This window comes from Quercus lobata, chromosome 3, assembly GCF_001633185.2.
Source record: "Quercus lobata isolate SW786 chromosome 3, ValleyOak3.0 Primary Assembly, whole genome shotgun sequence".
Lineage (NCBI taxonomy): Eukaryota > Viridiplantae > Streptophyta > Magnoliopsida > Fagales > Fagaceae > Quercus > Quercus lobata.
Genome location: NC_044906.1, coordinates 39639420 through 39657544, shown reverse-complemented (window position 1 = coordinate 39657544; position 18125 = coordinate 39639420). Strand labels below are relative to the sequence as shown.

Below are 18125 nucleotides of genomic sequence, written 5' to 3'. Positions count from 1 at the left end.
TGTTGACCATCTTTTCCTTCATTGCCCAGTTGCTTCAAAGCTATGGGATATGGTTTTTGGTTTATTTGGAATTAGTTGGGTCATGCCATTGTCTGTTGTTGGGCTCTTTGCTTGCTGGCAAGGTCATTTTGGTCGCCATCGTAATGGAGATATTTGGAAGGTCGTTCTTCTTTGTTTGATGTGGTGTATTTGGAAGGAGAGAAATAGTAGGTGTTTTGAAGACATTGAGCGTTTCATGCCGAATCTCAAGCTTCTTTTTCTCCGAACCTTATTTGACTGGTTCTCTGTGTGGAGAAACCAACCTTTTTCTACTATTTTGGATTTACTTGACTTTTGTAATATTCGTTTTTAATTTGTTCACCCCTGTATACTTCCTGTGTACTTGGGTGTCTCTCTGTTTTGATATTGATGAATCCTTTACTTATCAAAAATAAAAAAAACATGCGTGCAAGGAAATGAATCTATTGAAGAGCAACAAGGTGATGAGATGGTTTCAAAGGAGAGTATTATGTTAGAGGGTGCACATGATGTGATATTAGAAGCTAATGAATCTGCTTTTGATCAACCTTCCATGGTGCATGAAGACAAATAGTTTCCTAAAGTGGAGAAAGTGGATAACATAGTGCTTCCAATGGTTCAAGATAAGATTATGTTGACTCCACACATTGATTTTGTTATTCCAGAAGAGTTTGACATGGTGGAATTCAAGGTTTTTCTTTTCTCTATGCTCCCTAGGGTGATTCCAGACTTGAAGCAAGTGTTACTTGTCAGCATCCTAATCCTTCAACGCTTTAGAACTCGTCGAGTTTTCTCCAACCAGAGGAAAATGATGCAAGAGACGCAAGAAGATTATTATTTAGTATTATTTATGTTTGCAAGTCAATTGTATTTTTATGTTTTAGGTCCTAGTAGTTTATTAGGCTATTAGTATTTTAATTTGGAAGCAAGGTTATTTTTGTAATAAGGCAATTAGGGTTTCCTAGCCAATTAGAACTAGGGTTTAGCAATTCTTTATAACAACCTATTGTACTCCTTGAGGAGATAGTTGATATTTTGATGAATGAAAAAAATGGTCGTCTGGTCTTTCTTTGGTCTAGTGCTAACTCCAGGTCTACCCTAGGTGCTGACTCCAAGTAATTTCCCCGCTTGGTGCTAACTCCAGGCCAAGCTTAGGTGCTGACTCGTAGGTCATATCCCTTTATTTTATTGTTGTTTCAGTTTTCCTCTGGTTGTCCTGCATCAATGTACATTCGAAGGATTTGAACATTCATCCTTGGAGATATCATTGTTGTTTCTATGTTGTACATATGATTGGATGGCTGCATTGAGTGGTCACCATTTTTCTTGTTTGGAATATTTCTAGGTATATGTTAGTTTATTTGTAGTTTTCCTAGTACACTTCCTGTGTACCCGGGGATCATTTCCTTTCCTTTTTTTTTAATAAATTTTTCAATTCCTTATTAAAAATAAATAAATAAATCTATTGCAATGCATACACACAAATTATTAGAATTTACTCAACCAGAGTGCTACATATATCTCATTGCCACTTCATCACCATCAAAGATAAATAAATTCCAGAGTGATTAATGAAGCTCTTACCTCAAGATGAAAATTAATGTATTAGCAATATAAGCAACCATTTCCCTGAAAATCAATGAATAACACAGTCAAGGTGAGGATGATACAAGCTCATTGAAAATTTAAGCATTACATATATCAAGAAAAAAAAATGTCTCAAAGCATCACATACATGCTCTTGTGAGCGTCTGTAGCTATCATTTTTTAAAATTCAGTTTGAGGATAAATCTTTTATTTGGGTCTAGAACATTAAAATAACCTTAAAATTTATACCCAAAAAAATGAATTTTACAATTTATTGAAAAGAAGAAACCTTTCTTTAAAGAGGGAGGCAATGGATTAGGGACAGGTAAGTGATTCTATACTCTGCAGTAAACTTACTATTGTTGGGAAATGAGTGCCCAACTGAATTTTTTAAGACTTCTAGAGTAGTTGGACAAGGAGATCCTCCATCTCTTTTATTCATCCTAGTTATGGAGACATTGAACTGGATCATTCCCAAGATGGAGGATGGTGGAATACTCAATAGGGAGATCATGTTTTAATCTCTCATTTGTTATTCATCAAGGACACAATTACTTTTTGCATAGCTGATGCAAAACAATTACTAGAGACTACTTCATGCACAAATGACATGAAGGAGCCTGAAGAATTACAAAGGAAAGAATTATCTACATATGTAATGACTCTATGATTGATTCAACAGAATCACCATCCATAAGACCCAATGCAGCACTCATATAAAGAACCATTGAAGATTGCTAGCAATTAAGTCCTCATGCATTCCACATCTTCAAAAATACGTTGATTCCTTTCCCTCCATATAATCCACAACAAACATAAAAGAACACGATTCCAGATATCTGAAGAATGATTAGCTCCCCATTCTGCCACCAACATAAAAGACCTTACCTGTAATACCCACTGAATCCCAAAGGACCTAAATACATAACTCCACAACTCAAATGCCACACTACAATGTATCAAAAGATGGTTCACCGTCTCCTCACTACATTTGCACACACAACACCAACTCATAATAGAGTAATCCATCTTGAGAAGGGTCTTACAGGTAAGAATTTTCCCTAAAGCTGTCATCCATACAAAGGAAACTCTCTGAGGAGCCTTAACCCCCCATATAACTTTCGAAGGGAAAGACGTGTTGGATAAGCCCCTTGGCGTCACCAACTGTGGTAAAAGACTGTTAAACAAACAAACTTTACTGGATAATTTCTGGTCTCTGAAAAGAATACAATATTCCCTTGTGTTTCTCTATCCATTGTTGTCATAATATTTCAATACATACCTGCACAACTGTGTGTGTGTGTTATGTAAGACTCCACCCATCACTTAGACTGCTGAAAACATAAATCAGAAAAGCAACTTCAATAAAACATATAACCTCAACAAGGCATACCAAAAATGATGTAAGCTTTGTTGACCATCACCCTTAAAAGCGGTCTTCGCAACTGCAGCATAAAACCTGCTGACAAATTTTAATATCAACAGCTATCTATACTCCAAGTAGCAATGAAACTCTTCTCAAAAAAAAAAAAAAAAAAAAAAAAAAAGTAGCAATGAAACTTTCTGACACAATTGAACTTACATTCCTAGAGTCATCACTGTCAAAACACCAGAGACATCAACCCCCTCTTGAGCCTATCATAAAAATAAAAATAAAAATAAAAAAACCTTTTCAGTGTTTCCATCCACCAAAAACAAAAAATAATGATCAAAATATCTTGTTATCTAGATCAAGACATGAACCCATGAAAAAGAATAGACTAAGAGATTTATCTAGATTTTTTAAAAAAAAATTTATATTTTCCAAAAACTATAAGATTAACTTACTAAATTTTCTTTTCTTTCTTTATAATATTAAATTACTAAGGCAGTTTCAACTTATGCGAATTGAAAGTCTTGATTCCATTATTCACTTTGTTAAATTTTATAACTTCACAAAGTGGCACACAAATTTATATGTGATGAAATGATGTGAGTGCTAATTAATGTATCTGCTAATTTACTGCACAAAGTGGCACAAAAATTCATAAATGTCACCAGATGCATACCACAACAACCAGATATAGCAAAGAACTGAACTTCAAAGAATGTATTATCATAAGTTTGGAAATAGACACCAAGAAGAAATCAACCAACCTTCTTTGTCAAGTGACGTTTTAATAAAAGAACCATCTGAAGCATTTATCATTGAATGACTGTGTTAAAAAGCATCAAGTCCAAAAGCTTAAGGGGCTGTTTGGTTGCGATTTTTAAAAACAATTTATAGTTCTTAAAAACAAAAAACATCAAAATCTTGTTCGGCTCGGGTGTTTCAGTTTTCTTGTTGAAAAATCTAATTCTCAAAAGCTCTGTGCAAACTGGTTTTTAGAATACTTCAAAATGATGTTTTCAGTTTCATTTCTATGTTTTCTAATTGCTGCAATGGCAGACTTATAAGTAAACATCCCCTTCAACACCTGATAATTCCATTTCCATTTAATTCCTCCTCTTTTCTTCCTGTTGTCACCCAAAGCTTCATCAGCCTAAACACCGGATGGCCTCAACCCCAAGTTTTGGATTTGTGAAGGGTTGATTTGTAGATCAAACTTTGAATTTGTTGCCCATCCAGTGTTAGCTAAAATGCCCAACTGAATGGGATTGTTGATGTGTTTGAGTTCTTGTGATAATCTTTTGGGTTTTGGTTCAAAGAAAAAATGTAGTGGAGTTTTTTTTTTTTATATATATATCAAACAAGATTTCAACTTTTTTATTTTCTAAAAAAAAATAATCAATCTTTCCATATACATTTTATTTTAAAAAACACTATTAAATAATTTTTTTATTTCAATTTCAAAAACAAGTTGTTAAAGAATTTTTTAGAGCATTTTTTAAATAATAAAGAAAATTTAAAAAAGGGCTACCAAACAGGATCTAAGTGGTAGGAAGTGGAACACAAGTTATATAAAAATAAACTAATACACAGGTTGGAATAATATATTTTTTGGCAGATTTCTCCAACATTAACATGCTGTATACATCAATCAAAAATTCAAATATAATAAATGTACATGAACTTGGAAAAGGAAGTGCCCAAGCTCAGTAAGGCACGTACAGTGAAGTAAGCAATGTAGCTCACAGCAAGTGTCAGTGTGATCTCTATCACCGTGTCATTAAAAATAAACCCAAGCCACAAAACAGAGACTATTCCAAAAGCAAGACCAATGCCTACCCTGGACCAGCAAAGAGTCATATAACCAGAATAATTTTGTCTGCATTGCAACAAAAAAAAGTGATACATACGCCCCAAGCGAGACTCGCATGAGAAATTTGATGATGGCAGCCCAGCTAAAGCTCTGTCCAAGGACCATTCGATAGAATAACTGATAAACCACTATTGCTGTCCTGGACATGGAAGCCAAGCAAACTCAAAGTAGTCCAAATATGTAAGACATAATATATCAAAGCGATTCTCACTATCCATGATAGTATTAAAATCAATGTTAATGATAACTATGATGATGGCAGTGATAACTATATCATCACTGTAATCATCATCATCATCATCATCAAAACAATAAAGTAATAATTCCTCAATCCCAAATCAAGTGTCTTCGTTTGAAATGGCACCGTTCTCAAGAAAAGGGAATAACCTTTTTGATAAGTACTTAAGAAATGGGAATAAGTATAATAAAGTTACCAACACGACCAAAGGTAAGCACAACTTCAATTAGTGTTTTGGTAGTTTTTTGAGTGGCCAAGGACAAAATGAGAAACATAGATAAATAAATAGTCTGAGTTTTTGAAAGTTGACATTCATTTAGAGACATCCCAGAAAGGAAAGTAAGACACTACTTAAAGGACAAGGACAGTATATATGTATGTAGATATATGACAAAGCAACCATCTGGTTTTACATGCTAGACAGTCAAAATTCTATGGAGATATTAGATACAAGAAAAAAGTGGTAAAGCATTGAATATAAATACCCGTCATTCATCAAGGACTCCCCTTCAATTATTGTACTTAGTTTTTTACTCGCACCAAGCTCTTTCAACATAGCAACAACGGCCACGGGATCTGTAGCACTCAGAAGTCCCCCGAGCAACAACGATGTTTTCCAACTCCAGTCATATGGGAAAGTGAACTGCAGTATGATATTACAGATTTGATCACGTGAAACAAACACTGGAGTCTAAACAGCAAGGTGAAGGATACCTTTAAAGCAACTCCAAGACAGCAGGTCGAAATCAGAACACCGGGACCAGCAAGTAAAATCATTTGTACTATGCATCTCTGCAGGAAAAATAGACAAACCAGCCAAATCATGTAAATTCTGAAAACATTAAAAATCATCATTAGATAACCTGTATGAAGTTACAATTGCGTCAAACAAGTAAATATATGTACATAAAAAATTATACAAATCCAGGAGCTAAATAGGGTTATTTAAATTCTTTGAAAAGTTCTATACTGTTAAGGTTCAAATAAAAGTTGAGATTATGATGGTTTGAACAAGTCCCAATGGAATCTAGAGAGTTGTGGAATATGGTTTTTTCTTTATTTGGTGTTTATTGGGTTATGCCATGCAATGTTGTGGATCTTCTAGCAACCTGGTCGTGTAAATGTAGCAGACGTAAGTCCTTGGTGATTTGGAGTATGATTCCTCATTGTATTATGTGGGGTATTTGATGGAAGAGGAATGCTCGTACTTTTGGAGATGAAAGAGATCAACTCATGATATGAAGTTGTTTTTTCTTCAATCTTTGCTAGAGTGGACAAATGCTTTGGGTGTTTTTCTTTAATTCTTTGACAGATTTGTTAGATAGTCGTTCTTTCTTCAATTTATAGTTTTCACTGTTTTTTCTGTTCCTTAGGACACTGCCTGTGTGCTTTGGTTTTTTTGTATTGTTTTCTTTTTTCAATGAAGTTATATTACTTATCAAAATTAAAAAATTAAAAAAAAAAAATTTAAATCCTTGCTAATTTCCTCATCAATCCGAGACAAAGTCTATTGCCAATAGGAAGCAAAGGCCATTAACTCTCTAGAAGTTGCTTTGTTGTGCATACAGCAGTTTATAATTGTCTGATAGTAAATCATTTTATAAGCAAACATTGGTTATCCCATATAGATGCCAAAACAAAAAGAAATGTTAAATCATTGGATCACTATCATATGAGGCAGGCAGCCAAGAGTTCCAGGAAAAAGCAAAGATTAAATACCAAAAGATTCAAATATTGTGGTCTACTTTCCGATTTGGACATTCAGTTATTCACTAGCACCATCCATAGGCTCACTTTTGTTACTAATGAGTCTTAGGTTAGAAAGTAGTTAGTTTAGTTTTGAGTAAGTTTTACCAAAGAGGTAGTATTTTGTAATTTCCAGATTTTTTTGGAATGCATTTGACATAGACAAAATTGAGGAATTTTCCTACGTGTGCTTAAGGTGGGTTAAGGTTTAAAAGGATTTGTGGATAAAAATTTTAGGACTCAAAATTGGCTAGGGTTTGATGAGTTTATTATGGCTATTTGCTAGAAAAAAGTACTTGAGGTTTTAGGGTTTATAAAAGTTAAGAGGAAGGCATGACTTTGGGTTGTAAGAGAGAGAAAAAGAAGAAATTTAGAGAATTTTGCTGTATTGGCACCCAGCAAATTTTGTCTTCAGCATCCCTTTGAGTCTTTATGTGATGGATAAGATTACGGAACTCTGCTAGTATATCCACATCCCAATCTTTTTTTTTTTTTTTTTTTTGATAGGTAATAAGAGCATTATTAAACAAATTGAAAAACAGAAGACAGCCAATACAAGGTGTTCATGATGGTGAACACAAGGAAAAGCAACAAACAAACAAACAGCAACAAAAAACAATAAAAAACTTAAAGAGCAATACTAAGAGAAGAAATAAACTCCTAGATATTAGAACAGTCCGAGAAACCCCAACACCTAGACCAATCAAATAAAGTCTTCTGGCAAAGAGCTTGTAATTGAGCCAAGGATTTCTCAGTATCCTCAAAAGAACGCCGATTTCTTTCCGACCAAACAATCCACATCAAATAGCCAGAAACCATATTCCATGTGTCTGAATTAAATTTTCCCAGCCAATAGCTCCAACAATCCACCAAACTTTCCACAGAGCCTGGCATGACCCATTGGGTCCCAAAGATCTGAAACATATAAACCCACAATGAGTGAGCTACAGGACAATGGAGGAGGAGATGATCCACAGTTTCCTCATTCCGATGGCACATACAACACCAATTCACTAAAATGCGCCCCCTAAGCATGAGATTATCCAATGTAAGGATCTGCCCATGAACCGCTATCCACACAAAAAATGCCACCCTCTTAGGGATCTTAGCTTTCCAAACCCCCTTCCACGGAAAATTGGATGCAGCTGCACCCCTAATGTTATTGTAATAGGACCGGATCTCAAACTTGCCATTCTCATTGAGACACCAATGAGAAGTGTCACTCCCACCACCCCTAGGGATCCGAGATTGAATGAACTCAAGGAAAGAGAAGGTAGCCTCTAATTCCCTTTCATGAAAATCCCTATGAAATCTCAAATTCCAATTTCTATCGATTCCACCCTCCTAGTAGCATAATACATCAGAAATGCAAGCTTCCTTGTCATTAGAACACACATACAACTGAGGATAGAGCCTTTTAAGAGAGTTATCACCAACCCACTTATCATGCCAAAAAAGAATACGAGTGCCATCACCCACTACTAGGGCCACATGTTTGGAGAAATTCTCCCAACCATCATGAATACCACACCACAGACCACATCCATGGGCACTTCTGCATAGTTTAGTAGTCCACCCCCCTTGAACCTCTCCATATTTAGTTGCAATAACCCTCCTCCAAAGATGAGTGCCTTCTCGACCAAACCTCCATATCCACCTCCCAATCTTAAATAATCTAAGAAAGTAATGTCCCAATGAAGATGGCCTACACTCAAATTCATACACTCCACAATAGCAGTGTCCTTATTTTGAGCAATTTCAAACATTCCAGGAAATGCTCTTTAAGAACCCCATCCCCACACCTTAATCTTTGGTGATGACAAGAAGGGTATTGAAGATTTGAAGAGATACCTTCAAAATTCCTTTAAAACTAAGGATTTGGCCAAACTTTGTTATTTCTTAAGTATTGAGGTAACACAATCTAAAGAATGCATCATTTTATCACAAAGAAAGTATGCATTGGTATTTTGAAAGAAACTGGCTTGTTAGGATCTAAACCAGTGATGACCCCTATGGATCCTAATGTCAAACTGTATGAAGATCAGGAGGAGCTATTATATCAAATCCTGAGAGATATTTTCGTCTGGTTGGTAAGCAAAATTATCTCACAATTTCTAACCTAGATATATCATTCGCAGTTAGTGTTTTGAGCCAATACATGAAAGGTCCTTTCCTTTCACATTGGAAAGCAGTTATTCGGATTGTGAGGTATCTTAAAGCACATCCAAGTCAAGGTCTTTTGTATAAAGCTAACAGCCACCCACAAGTAGAAGCCTTTACTGATGCTAATTGGGCAAATTCACCATTAGATGGAAAATCTATTACTGGATATTGCACTTTTCTGGAAAGAAATCTGATTACTTGGAAAAGTAAGAAACAAACAATTGTAGCCAAATCTAGTGCAGAGGCTAAGTATAGAGCCATGGCACACACATCATGCGAAGGTGTCTATGCCTATGCATTGTGATATTTTATGTTTTAGGGTTAACTTATCAAACCCTAAACACTTTTACTCAAATAACAATAACCAACCACAAATTTGATGAAGCTAGAAAATTTACTCCAATCCCTTCTAATATGTTTCCACAGACAAACTCTATGAGAACCAACCTTCAACCACCAACCACCCGACTTACTGCCATATTTTATAGCCACTAATTTTTTCCAAATAGCATCTTTGTCAATAGCAAAACACCATAGCCATTTACCAATTAAAGAATGGTTGAAGGATACCAAACCATAGCCATTTACCCATTAAAGATTGGTTAAAGTATAGCAAGCTCTGTATACCCAAACCTCCATATTGAATTGGCTCACAAATTTTCTTTTATTTACTAGATGGAACTTAAACTCATCTCCTAGACCACCAAATAGAAAATCCTTTGCAACTTATAGATGGGCAAAGCGATACTAGAGGGCATAGGAACGAGAGAAAGAAAGTAGACAAAATTGATAAAGTGCTATTAATTCATGTACGTCTACCTCCCTTAGACAAGTAGAACTTCTCCCACTCTGCCAACCTCCTTTCCATCTTCTCAAATATAGGCCTCCAAATATCCCTATATTTTAATATAGAGCCCAAAGGTAGGCCTAGTCATTTCAGGGGAAGGTTGAAAACCTTACACCTTAGGATTTGCGCCACTGCTTCCACATCTGGTACATTACCAACCAGCACTAATTCAGATTCCCTAAGTTCATTTTTAGTCCAGAAATTTCCTCAAAAAACAGTAACACATGTTTTAAACAACAAATTTGTTATGGATTGTCTCCACAAAAACCTTGAGCTTCCAACCATATTCCTAACTGATATTATCATCCATCTTATAAATTCACTTGGTGAATTTCTACATCTTCCACTCTGGGACTTGACAATTTATTCATAATTTCAGTCATGATCCCATATCTCCCTTGAGCACAAAGAAAAAAGTAATTTTGGAGCCATGTGTTATATCAATATGTGTGGGTAGGAAATGCGTGTTGTGTGTGTGGGGGGGCTGGTGGTTGGGGGGGGAGGGGTAAATCTGCAAGTCTACTATTTGGATGTACCAAAGAAAATTTCCAAATTTCCAATAACCAAAACACAAATGACTAGTACTAAAAGATAGAGAAATGAAACCTTTATTTGGTGCACCTCCATTGAAAATGAACTCTCAAAAAGAAGTGCAGGAAGAAACACCGCCAATAGAATGTCAGGATCAATATTTGCCCCTGCATATTAACAATATTAAACCCTCTCAATGGCCAATAGTTTCCACTCAGAAATAAAAAAAACGGCCAATATTTGAACAAGAAGAGAAAACTCGTGTGTCAAAAACTGTTTCACAAAGCCAAGCCTATATTAGGTGTTACAGTGCAATATTAAAAATATATTCTGAACTTACAAAGTCGAATTCCATCCCCAATCTTTCCCAATCGATGGTGCGTCCCATATTCTGCATGATAACCCATTATTGATCAACTTGAGTTACCATTAATTGCAAAGAAACAATAAGTTCAAACACACCTAAGGAATCAGGCACATGATGCACAGTTTTTACAGTTGAAAATCTTAAGGAAAAAATATATCATCAAAATGAGCATAAAATATGGCCCATTTTCAGAAGTTTGAAAGTCTAATACCAAATGGTATTAGCTCTCAATACATCGAGAATATTGACTTAAAGACAGACCAAACTACTGATCACCATAGCACAGAAAGTAAAATGGAGTGAGAGTTTGTAAGCCATAAAGGAACATGGGCAAGGGGGGAGGTATTGGTGCCTATTACTACACCTTAGTCATCAAAGTATTCATCCTTTCAGTTGGCCTTTCCAGAGATGTCTGTTTCTACCCTAAGCCAAGGCCCAACCCAACTTTACCTGCGAAAGCTCTCCGTTACCACTAATCCCTTTGGGCATTTTAAGTATTCATGGCCAATCATTCCAAAGTAGTGCTCAAATTTAGTGAGTCAATGATACTAGTAATAAAAAAAAAGCTGATGAATTTTTGTCCCTTTTTAGTGCAAATACCAAGTTAAGAGAGTTCATTTGTCAATCTCCACTTTAATGCTTATGTGATCCATCCATACCTTCATAAGTTGGTCGCTACTTTGACTTCCTAGGGATTTTCGATCATTCAGCTGATTCTCCATCCATTTTCCACAGTTTTGTGCTCAATGGTGGGGTTGTGGACTTGTGGCCAAAACAAAGTGTGTTCAAACCCACACCACCCACTCCCCTGTCCCACCAGAATGACCATTGACCACCTCTAGCCTCTACCCCTCAATTCGGTCACCACAACATAATGCCCAAATGCGTTAGAATTTCTATGAAACTCATAGGCTTTGTTCCCTTGTTCTCTTCACAAACTATTGTTGTTGCCTATCAATCACCACCTCTAAATTCTTACATAACCACAGAACCCTTTCGCATAAAGAAAAACCGTAAGAAATATTTTCCCTCTCATAGATTCGAAGGTGTATACCACTCCCCCACCCCCCTCTAATTTGAGTTAAAAGATCTTTTGACTCCCAATTGAATGATCTTGAGCCTGCCATCCCCACCGATAATGGGTGGGGGAAATTCTCTCTTTGGTCAAGTTATTATTAGGACAAATTACAGTAAACTCACCTGTGATTAGGCCCATTTTCACCTCGTCTACCCGTAGTTTAAAACTTGACACTTCGTCCACCTGAGATTACCTCTAATTGTCTCCCGTAACCCACCTTTAGCTTTTCCATTTAAAAACAACTTTACCACAAAAACATAACATAACACAAATCAAAAAACTAGAATTTTTGCAAAAATAGATGACCATTTCAGATGAAATACCAAACAATTACAATTCAATAACAGCCTTTAGATTAAATTTGGAACCGACTCCAGCACTTTTGCATTTAACCTTTATTTTTTTGAGAAGAATTTAAGTGGTTCTATTCAATTCAAATTTTGAAGCAGACCTCTCTCTCTCAATAAGACACAACGAAATTGGTACCAATTGAAGTAGCAACAGCCATCATTGCAATCGAGATGCCCCTAGCAAATTCAAACTTAACCAACCCATTAGACCAAACAAAGACATTGTTAGCTAATTATCAAATATAGAAAAAACTTAAAGAAGGAAGAGACGAAGCTAAGAATCCTATCCAGTTTTGGGAGAATTTGGCAACTAATTATCCAAGTTGCTTTTTTTTTTTTGGATAAGTAATAAGATATATTGATAAAAAATGAACACCCTAGTGCACAGGGAGTGAGGAACAAGTTGCTGGTGTGAGGAACAAACACAAAAGGCTTAACAGGTCAAGGTATGCAATCAAAGCAATTGCTAAAGATGGGAAAATGATCTTCAAAGGAGTCAAAAGCCTACAAGCCCAAACCACCCAAGAGACTATCCTCCTTGCTGTTCGAGATGCAGTAATTGCAGCAAAGATTTTGGGTTACAAACAGCTCATATTCCTCACAGACAGCAAGGACATTGTGTAGAAGTGAATTACAAACAGCTTTTTGTCTGTAGCTGGTTGATCGTCTTGGTGTTTTGTTCTCTAGTGATTGTTATTCCCCCAGAACTTAGTATAAATAAACCCAGATCTCCTCAAACTAAGAAACTCATCAAATAGAAAAAACCCCATTCAATCAACTAGCCCCTCCAGCCAAAAAAACCAATTCAATCTAACTAGCCCCTTGAATTAGAAATATTTTAAGTAAACCCAGCCGTTCATACCAACAAACATCAAAAACCCAGTAAAAACCATTCAAACACTTCAAACCCAGCCGTTCATACCCAAAATATTCGAAGTAAACCCTTCAAACTCAGCCAACATTTTGAACCTAGCTTCCAACAAACATCAAAAAACCAGTAAAAACCATTAGCCACCAACCCATCAAAGTGACCCAGTGACATCTTGAAGTAGACAAATCCATTGTTGCTGGCAGCCCAGCCATTAATCAAAGGAGTTTGAAGCAAACACATTGACCTCAAACCAGAAAAATAAATAAAAAATAAAATTAAAAAACCCATCACATCTTTCAAGCTCAACACTGCATAAAGTCGATTGAAACAAGTAGTTTTTCATTGAGATGGCAGAGTAGTTTTCATTGTCTTCAAATTCATTCTTTGATATAGTGCAAAAATTGGCTTTAGATCCTAGCTTTTTGATCCATTTGATGGGTATAAAACACACAAAAATAAGATCCGATCCTATTGCTAAGATTTATTGTCGGCTTTTTGTTTGATTTTGTTGCATTCTTGTAATTGTTGCTAGGAGTTTTAAATATAGGGTTCCAAATATTAATTTTTACAAAACCCTCACCTTTTGATCTTATTTTCTCTTTTTAGTTTTTCTTTTTTAGAGAGGAAAGATACATAAAAGGGGAGAAATAATACAAATTTAACCCGTTTTTAACAAAGGTGGGTTACGAAGCCCCTAACAGAGGTGACCTCAAGCGGATAAAGTGTCAAGTTTTGAACCACAGGTAGGCAAGATGAAAACAAACCTAACCACAATTAGGTTTACTGTAATTTGTCGTTGCTATTATATAGAATACTTGCTCAAATTTGCCTATTTATTTCATGTCCCTTTTCACTATGCTAGTAAATGTTGCTAATAGATGGAGAAATTACAACAGGAGTTCCTATGGGAGGGTATTAAGGAGGAGAAAAAAATACTATCTAGTAGAATGGAAATTGCTAGCACACCAATAAGCACAGGAGGGTTAGGTGATGTGCATGATGACTAAGACGGTGAAAAGATTGTTTCAATGTTAGTGACATAGTTCAAAGACTTTCAAGAATAGAGTTTAAAATGTTGGTCCTTGTTTATTGTGGCATATATGGAGGGAGAGAAATACAAAAATGTTAGAAGAACAGGAACTTTCTACACACAGAGAGATTCAAATCTCAATCCATTGATTCGTTGCTGTTTTGGTTGTCCTTGAATGCACGTAGACCTCCCAAGATGTATGAATTCATTGATTCATTGTACTTATTTACAGCCGAATCCATTGATTCATTACTTTCTTGCAAAGTTCTTCATGAATGTACCAAACATAGCAAGTAGAAGGTGCACTATGTTCAGCAACTAAAGAAAGAATTGGAAAAGTGATGGCTTTCTTCTTGCTTTGGACCCATTGAGGATAAAATATTTTTAGTGCCTTCAAGAATTTTTTAGTTGTTAATTTTTGTACCCAATGGTTGTAATAGTATAAAATTTTCATAAATGGAACATTATTTATGCTTTCTTTTTCTTAAAATTAAATCTTTTGATCTCCAAATTCTCTTTGCATTAGTTTTATATCACTTTTTAGATAAGCAAACATTACTCTACCTGTGTTTTTGCTTAGTGACATAATTTTAATCGACAGCCAGTCCCAAGCCCAGGTAACGGAGGAGGGTTGCAATAGGTTGACGGTCAGCATAAAATTTAGTCACTCTCTTATGATATGGATCCAATACAAATGAATGTTGGAGCGTCCCCTACTATCATGTGGCCAACCCAATCTAATCTGTCGAATATCCATAGCCAACCCCAAATTTTGGGACTAAGAACTAGTTGTTGTTGGTGGTGGTGGTGGTGCATTACAGACGCACTGGTGAAATTTGACCCAATAACCTTACCCGCCACCCACACTAATGAGAATAAAATGTGCCATTTGAGTGAGGCTCATTAGTTTTACAAAGAACCTAAAAAGGATTGCCCTCAATTATTTAGGGTTTAAAACCAAATAAATCTAAAAATTAAGGAATCACCCATATTTTACACCTAAATTTTGATAACGATGACGACTTCATAATCCTTTCTAAAGAAAATTAAAACAAAATTAACAATGAAAATGAACATATCAGATAATCGATTAGGCATCATTACTAAAGGAGAACAGATTACATATACCATGGACTAAATCATATTGAATTTCTTTCACGCTCTCTACTTCTCACATACACCAAAAGAAAAAAAAAAAAAAAAAGGGTTAAAATACTGTTATTGGTTACTAAACTTTACCAAAAGTTGTTTTTTGTCTCTAAACTTTAAAACGGTTTATTGTGGACCATTTGGACCGAACGGAATCGGCGGTCTTTTGAGGACGAAGGAAAACTGTGGTTCAGTTATTAGAGCTTTGCCAACAGTCTCTCTTTGATTGGTCTCGGTGTTGGGGTTTCTCGGATTGTTCTACCCTTATGAATTTTCTTTCATCTCTAAGAATAGATTAGGGGCTGCATCTGTCTTTTTGTTTCTTTTTTCCTTCGTTCACTACCGTGACCTCCTTGTATTTTTCTTGCTTTTCTTTTATTAATAATATTCTCTTCTTACTAAAAAAAAAAAAAACTTTAAAAAATTCTTTTTTTGCCCCTAAATTTTGTATAAAAAAAAATTTCAACATTTTAGAGACAAAAATAGAAAAAAAAAAATTCAATAATTTAGTGATGAAAAAAAAAATATTCAAGTTTAAGACAGAAAGTGAAATATTTTCAAAATTTTGGAGACGAAAAAATGAACTTTTCAATAATTCGATGAAAACTAGTATTTTAGGAGGGAAAAAAAAAATGGAACGAATCATACAGTCGCTAGGTTAAGATGCTAAATTTCCCTCAGAAACAAACAGAAAGAAGAGTATGAATTGTAAGAATAATTCAGAGGCAGAAACAACAATCAAACAAATAAAAAGTACGGAACGAAGAGAGATACCGATGGAACCGAGAGCAATGCCGAGGATGAGCAAGGCGACAGTGTAAGGAACCCTAGTCCCACGCAGTAAATGCCTGCTAGCAATTCCGAGCACCAAACTGATCCCAACGAATAACACCGCGTCGGTTGGGTTCCCACCTTCCTCTTCCTCCAATATTATTCTGTACGGTACCGCCACCATCTCCTCCTTCACACTTGCCATATCTCTACCACACACACAGTTGAGAAGAAGTTCTGGACGAAGCACTATTTAAGCATCAGTGGATGATCTCTCTGTCTTTTTCTTTCTATTTCCTATTTCCCTTTCTTTGTCTTTTTTTATTTTGGAGCTGGTAAAGGTCAATTTTTTCTTTCCGTTTTTTGTTTTTTTTTTTCTTAATAAGTCTAGTGCCACTGACTGTGGCATACGAAATGCCGCAACTCGCACAGATGGCGGGTTGTAGTTGATGGAGAAGTGTTAGTGGGTCCATATGGGACACTTTTTAACCTATCACAACTCACTACACGGTGAATTGTGGGTCACACTGCGTGGCACTAGACTTACCCTTTCTTTTCTTTTTTTCTGCCACCGTCTTTGTATTTGACAACTAGTGGTAATGATAAGAATACCGTCCATTCTAATCTTTGACGTCAAATAAAAAAAAGAATACCGTCCACGCACGTCAAAGTGACTATGACATTATCGTTTGATAAGTTTACCTAAGTACCAAAAGTAAGTTTGATTGTAATTTTTTTGGTCTTTTAAGTTGTATAATTTTTTTTACTGTATTCTGTTCCTTTCTCTATTAATTATTTTTGGTTTAAATTAGTTCAATTAATAAAATTTTTAATAGTTGATTAAGAGAGTTGCGGTTCAATTTCTGCCTATTTCAAAAACTAATTGGAGTCTTGGTCTGATGATAAAGAACTATCTTCAAAAGCAGACATTATAAGTTGAAACTCTCTCAAAAAAAAACTCAATTAATTATTAAAAATTAAAATTTTAATACTAAAAAATTATTATAAATGTAAAAAAAGATACAAATTACATCTTTTAAGTTTTTTTAATTGTAAATTTTTTTTTCCATTTTGGTCTTGTAAATTTATATTGATTGTCACTGTTAATCCTTCTAAATAGTAACTTTTTTGACGGAATAGGAAATGATTAGACATGGCAAACAGTTGGGTCGAGTCGGGTCATTTGGATTGCGGGCCAAAAAAAAAGGTCATTTTAAATGGGCTAAAAACGGGTCGAGTCAATCGGGTTGCAAGCTAGGTTGGGTCAAGTTGGCCCATATTTTTCACATTAACAAAAATAATAATAATAATAAATGCCAACTTTTTAGAAAAAAATGAATCAAATCAAATAGTTAGTTTATTTGTTACTAATTTACTATTATACGTGTGATGTGAAAGGAAAAAAATAGACAAACCAAGAAACATAAAGATTTCTATATCCTTGCAATTCAAACAGTTTTGACTTTTAAGCATGACTAAAATACTTTACATACTTCAAATTCAAAGTTCACTAATGATATCATTCTCACAAAAGAACCTAAATAATAATAATTACAAAACTAAATGTTATGGACCATGTCAAGTTATCAGCCTTCTTAAGTGCACAAATCCCTATTATATTTAAAATAATAATAACTTTAGATTATATAGAAAGATAAACTAAATATAAAAATTAAAAAAAAAACTTTAAAAATAAACATAACAATTTAAGTAAAGAAGAACAAGTAAATATTTTATAAGAATTATACATCAATCTACTCAATGTTGGTAGTAGATTCAATACTACAAATATTCATACTTGTGAATTGTAGCTCAAGTTGGCCAATTTCATCAATATCTTCATCTACAATACAATATTTTAATACAACGTTAAGTGTATCATGAAAGCAAATCAAAACTTATCAAATAAAGAGTTTAAAAAATGTATAATATATATTACTCTATTAATAAATTTAATACCTTTAAATCCATATAACTAACTTTTAGTGCATAACGTAGCTTCCACATTCTCAGGAAAAAGACGTGATTGATATGCAGTAAGAATTTTTTTTTCCTGTGCTAAAACTTGGTTCAAATACTTTTTTTTTCATGTGCTCATGAGATTTTGTGCCACTAAAGAGAGTTCTAGAAACCGGTT

The 18125-nt window shown here is 34.9% G+C and overlaps 1 protein-coding gene across 3 annotated transcripts in view; it reads right to left on the bottom strand.

Moving 5' to 3' along the window:
- Nucleotides 1–18125, bottom strand: part of LOC115981700 (sodium/hydrogen exchanger 8) — a 45781-nt gene that overhangs the window by 25795 nt on the left and 1861 nt on the right. The window contains exons 1-10 of one of the 3 annotated variants that reach the window (XM_031104017.1): nucleotides 15992–16305; nucleotides 10713–10763; nucleotides 10448–10539; nucleotides 5800–5877; nucleotides 5571–5728; nucleotides 4885–4986; nucleotides 4697–4814; nucleotides 3188–3240; nucleotides 2999–3064; nucleotides 1603–1647 (exon numbers count right to left, since the gene is read on the bottom strand). In XM_031104017.1, coding sequence (XP_030959877.1) covers nucleotides 1603–1647; nucleotides 2999–3064; nucleotides 3188–3240; nucleotides 4697–4814; nucleotides 4885–4986; nucleotides 5571–5728; nucleotides 5800–5877; nucleotides 10448–10539; nucleotides 10713–10763; nucleotides 15992–16193 — 965 coding nt within the window. In that variant the 5' untranslated portion in view covers nucleotides 16194–16305. Of the gene's footprint in view, nucleotides 1–1602; nucleotides 1648–2998; nucleotides 3065–3187; nucleotides 3241–4696; nucleotides 4987–5570; nucleotides 5729–5799; nucleotides 5878–10447; nucleotides 10540–10712; nucleotides 10764–15991; nucleotides 16306–18125 lie in introns of those variants that run through there. The other 2 variants (XM_031104020.1, XM_031104019.1) reach the window with 2 other exon arrangements.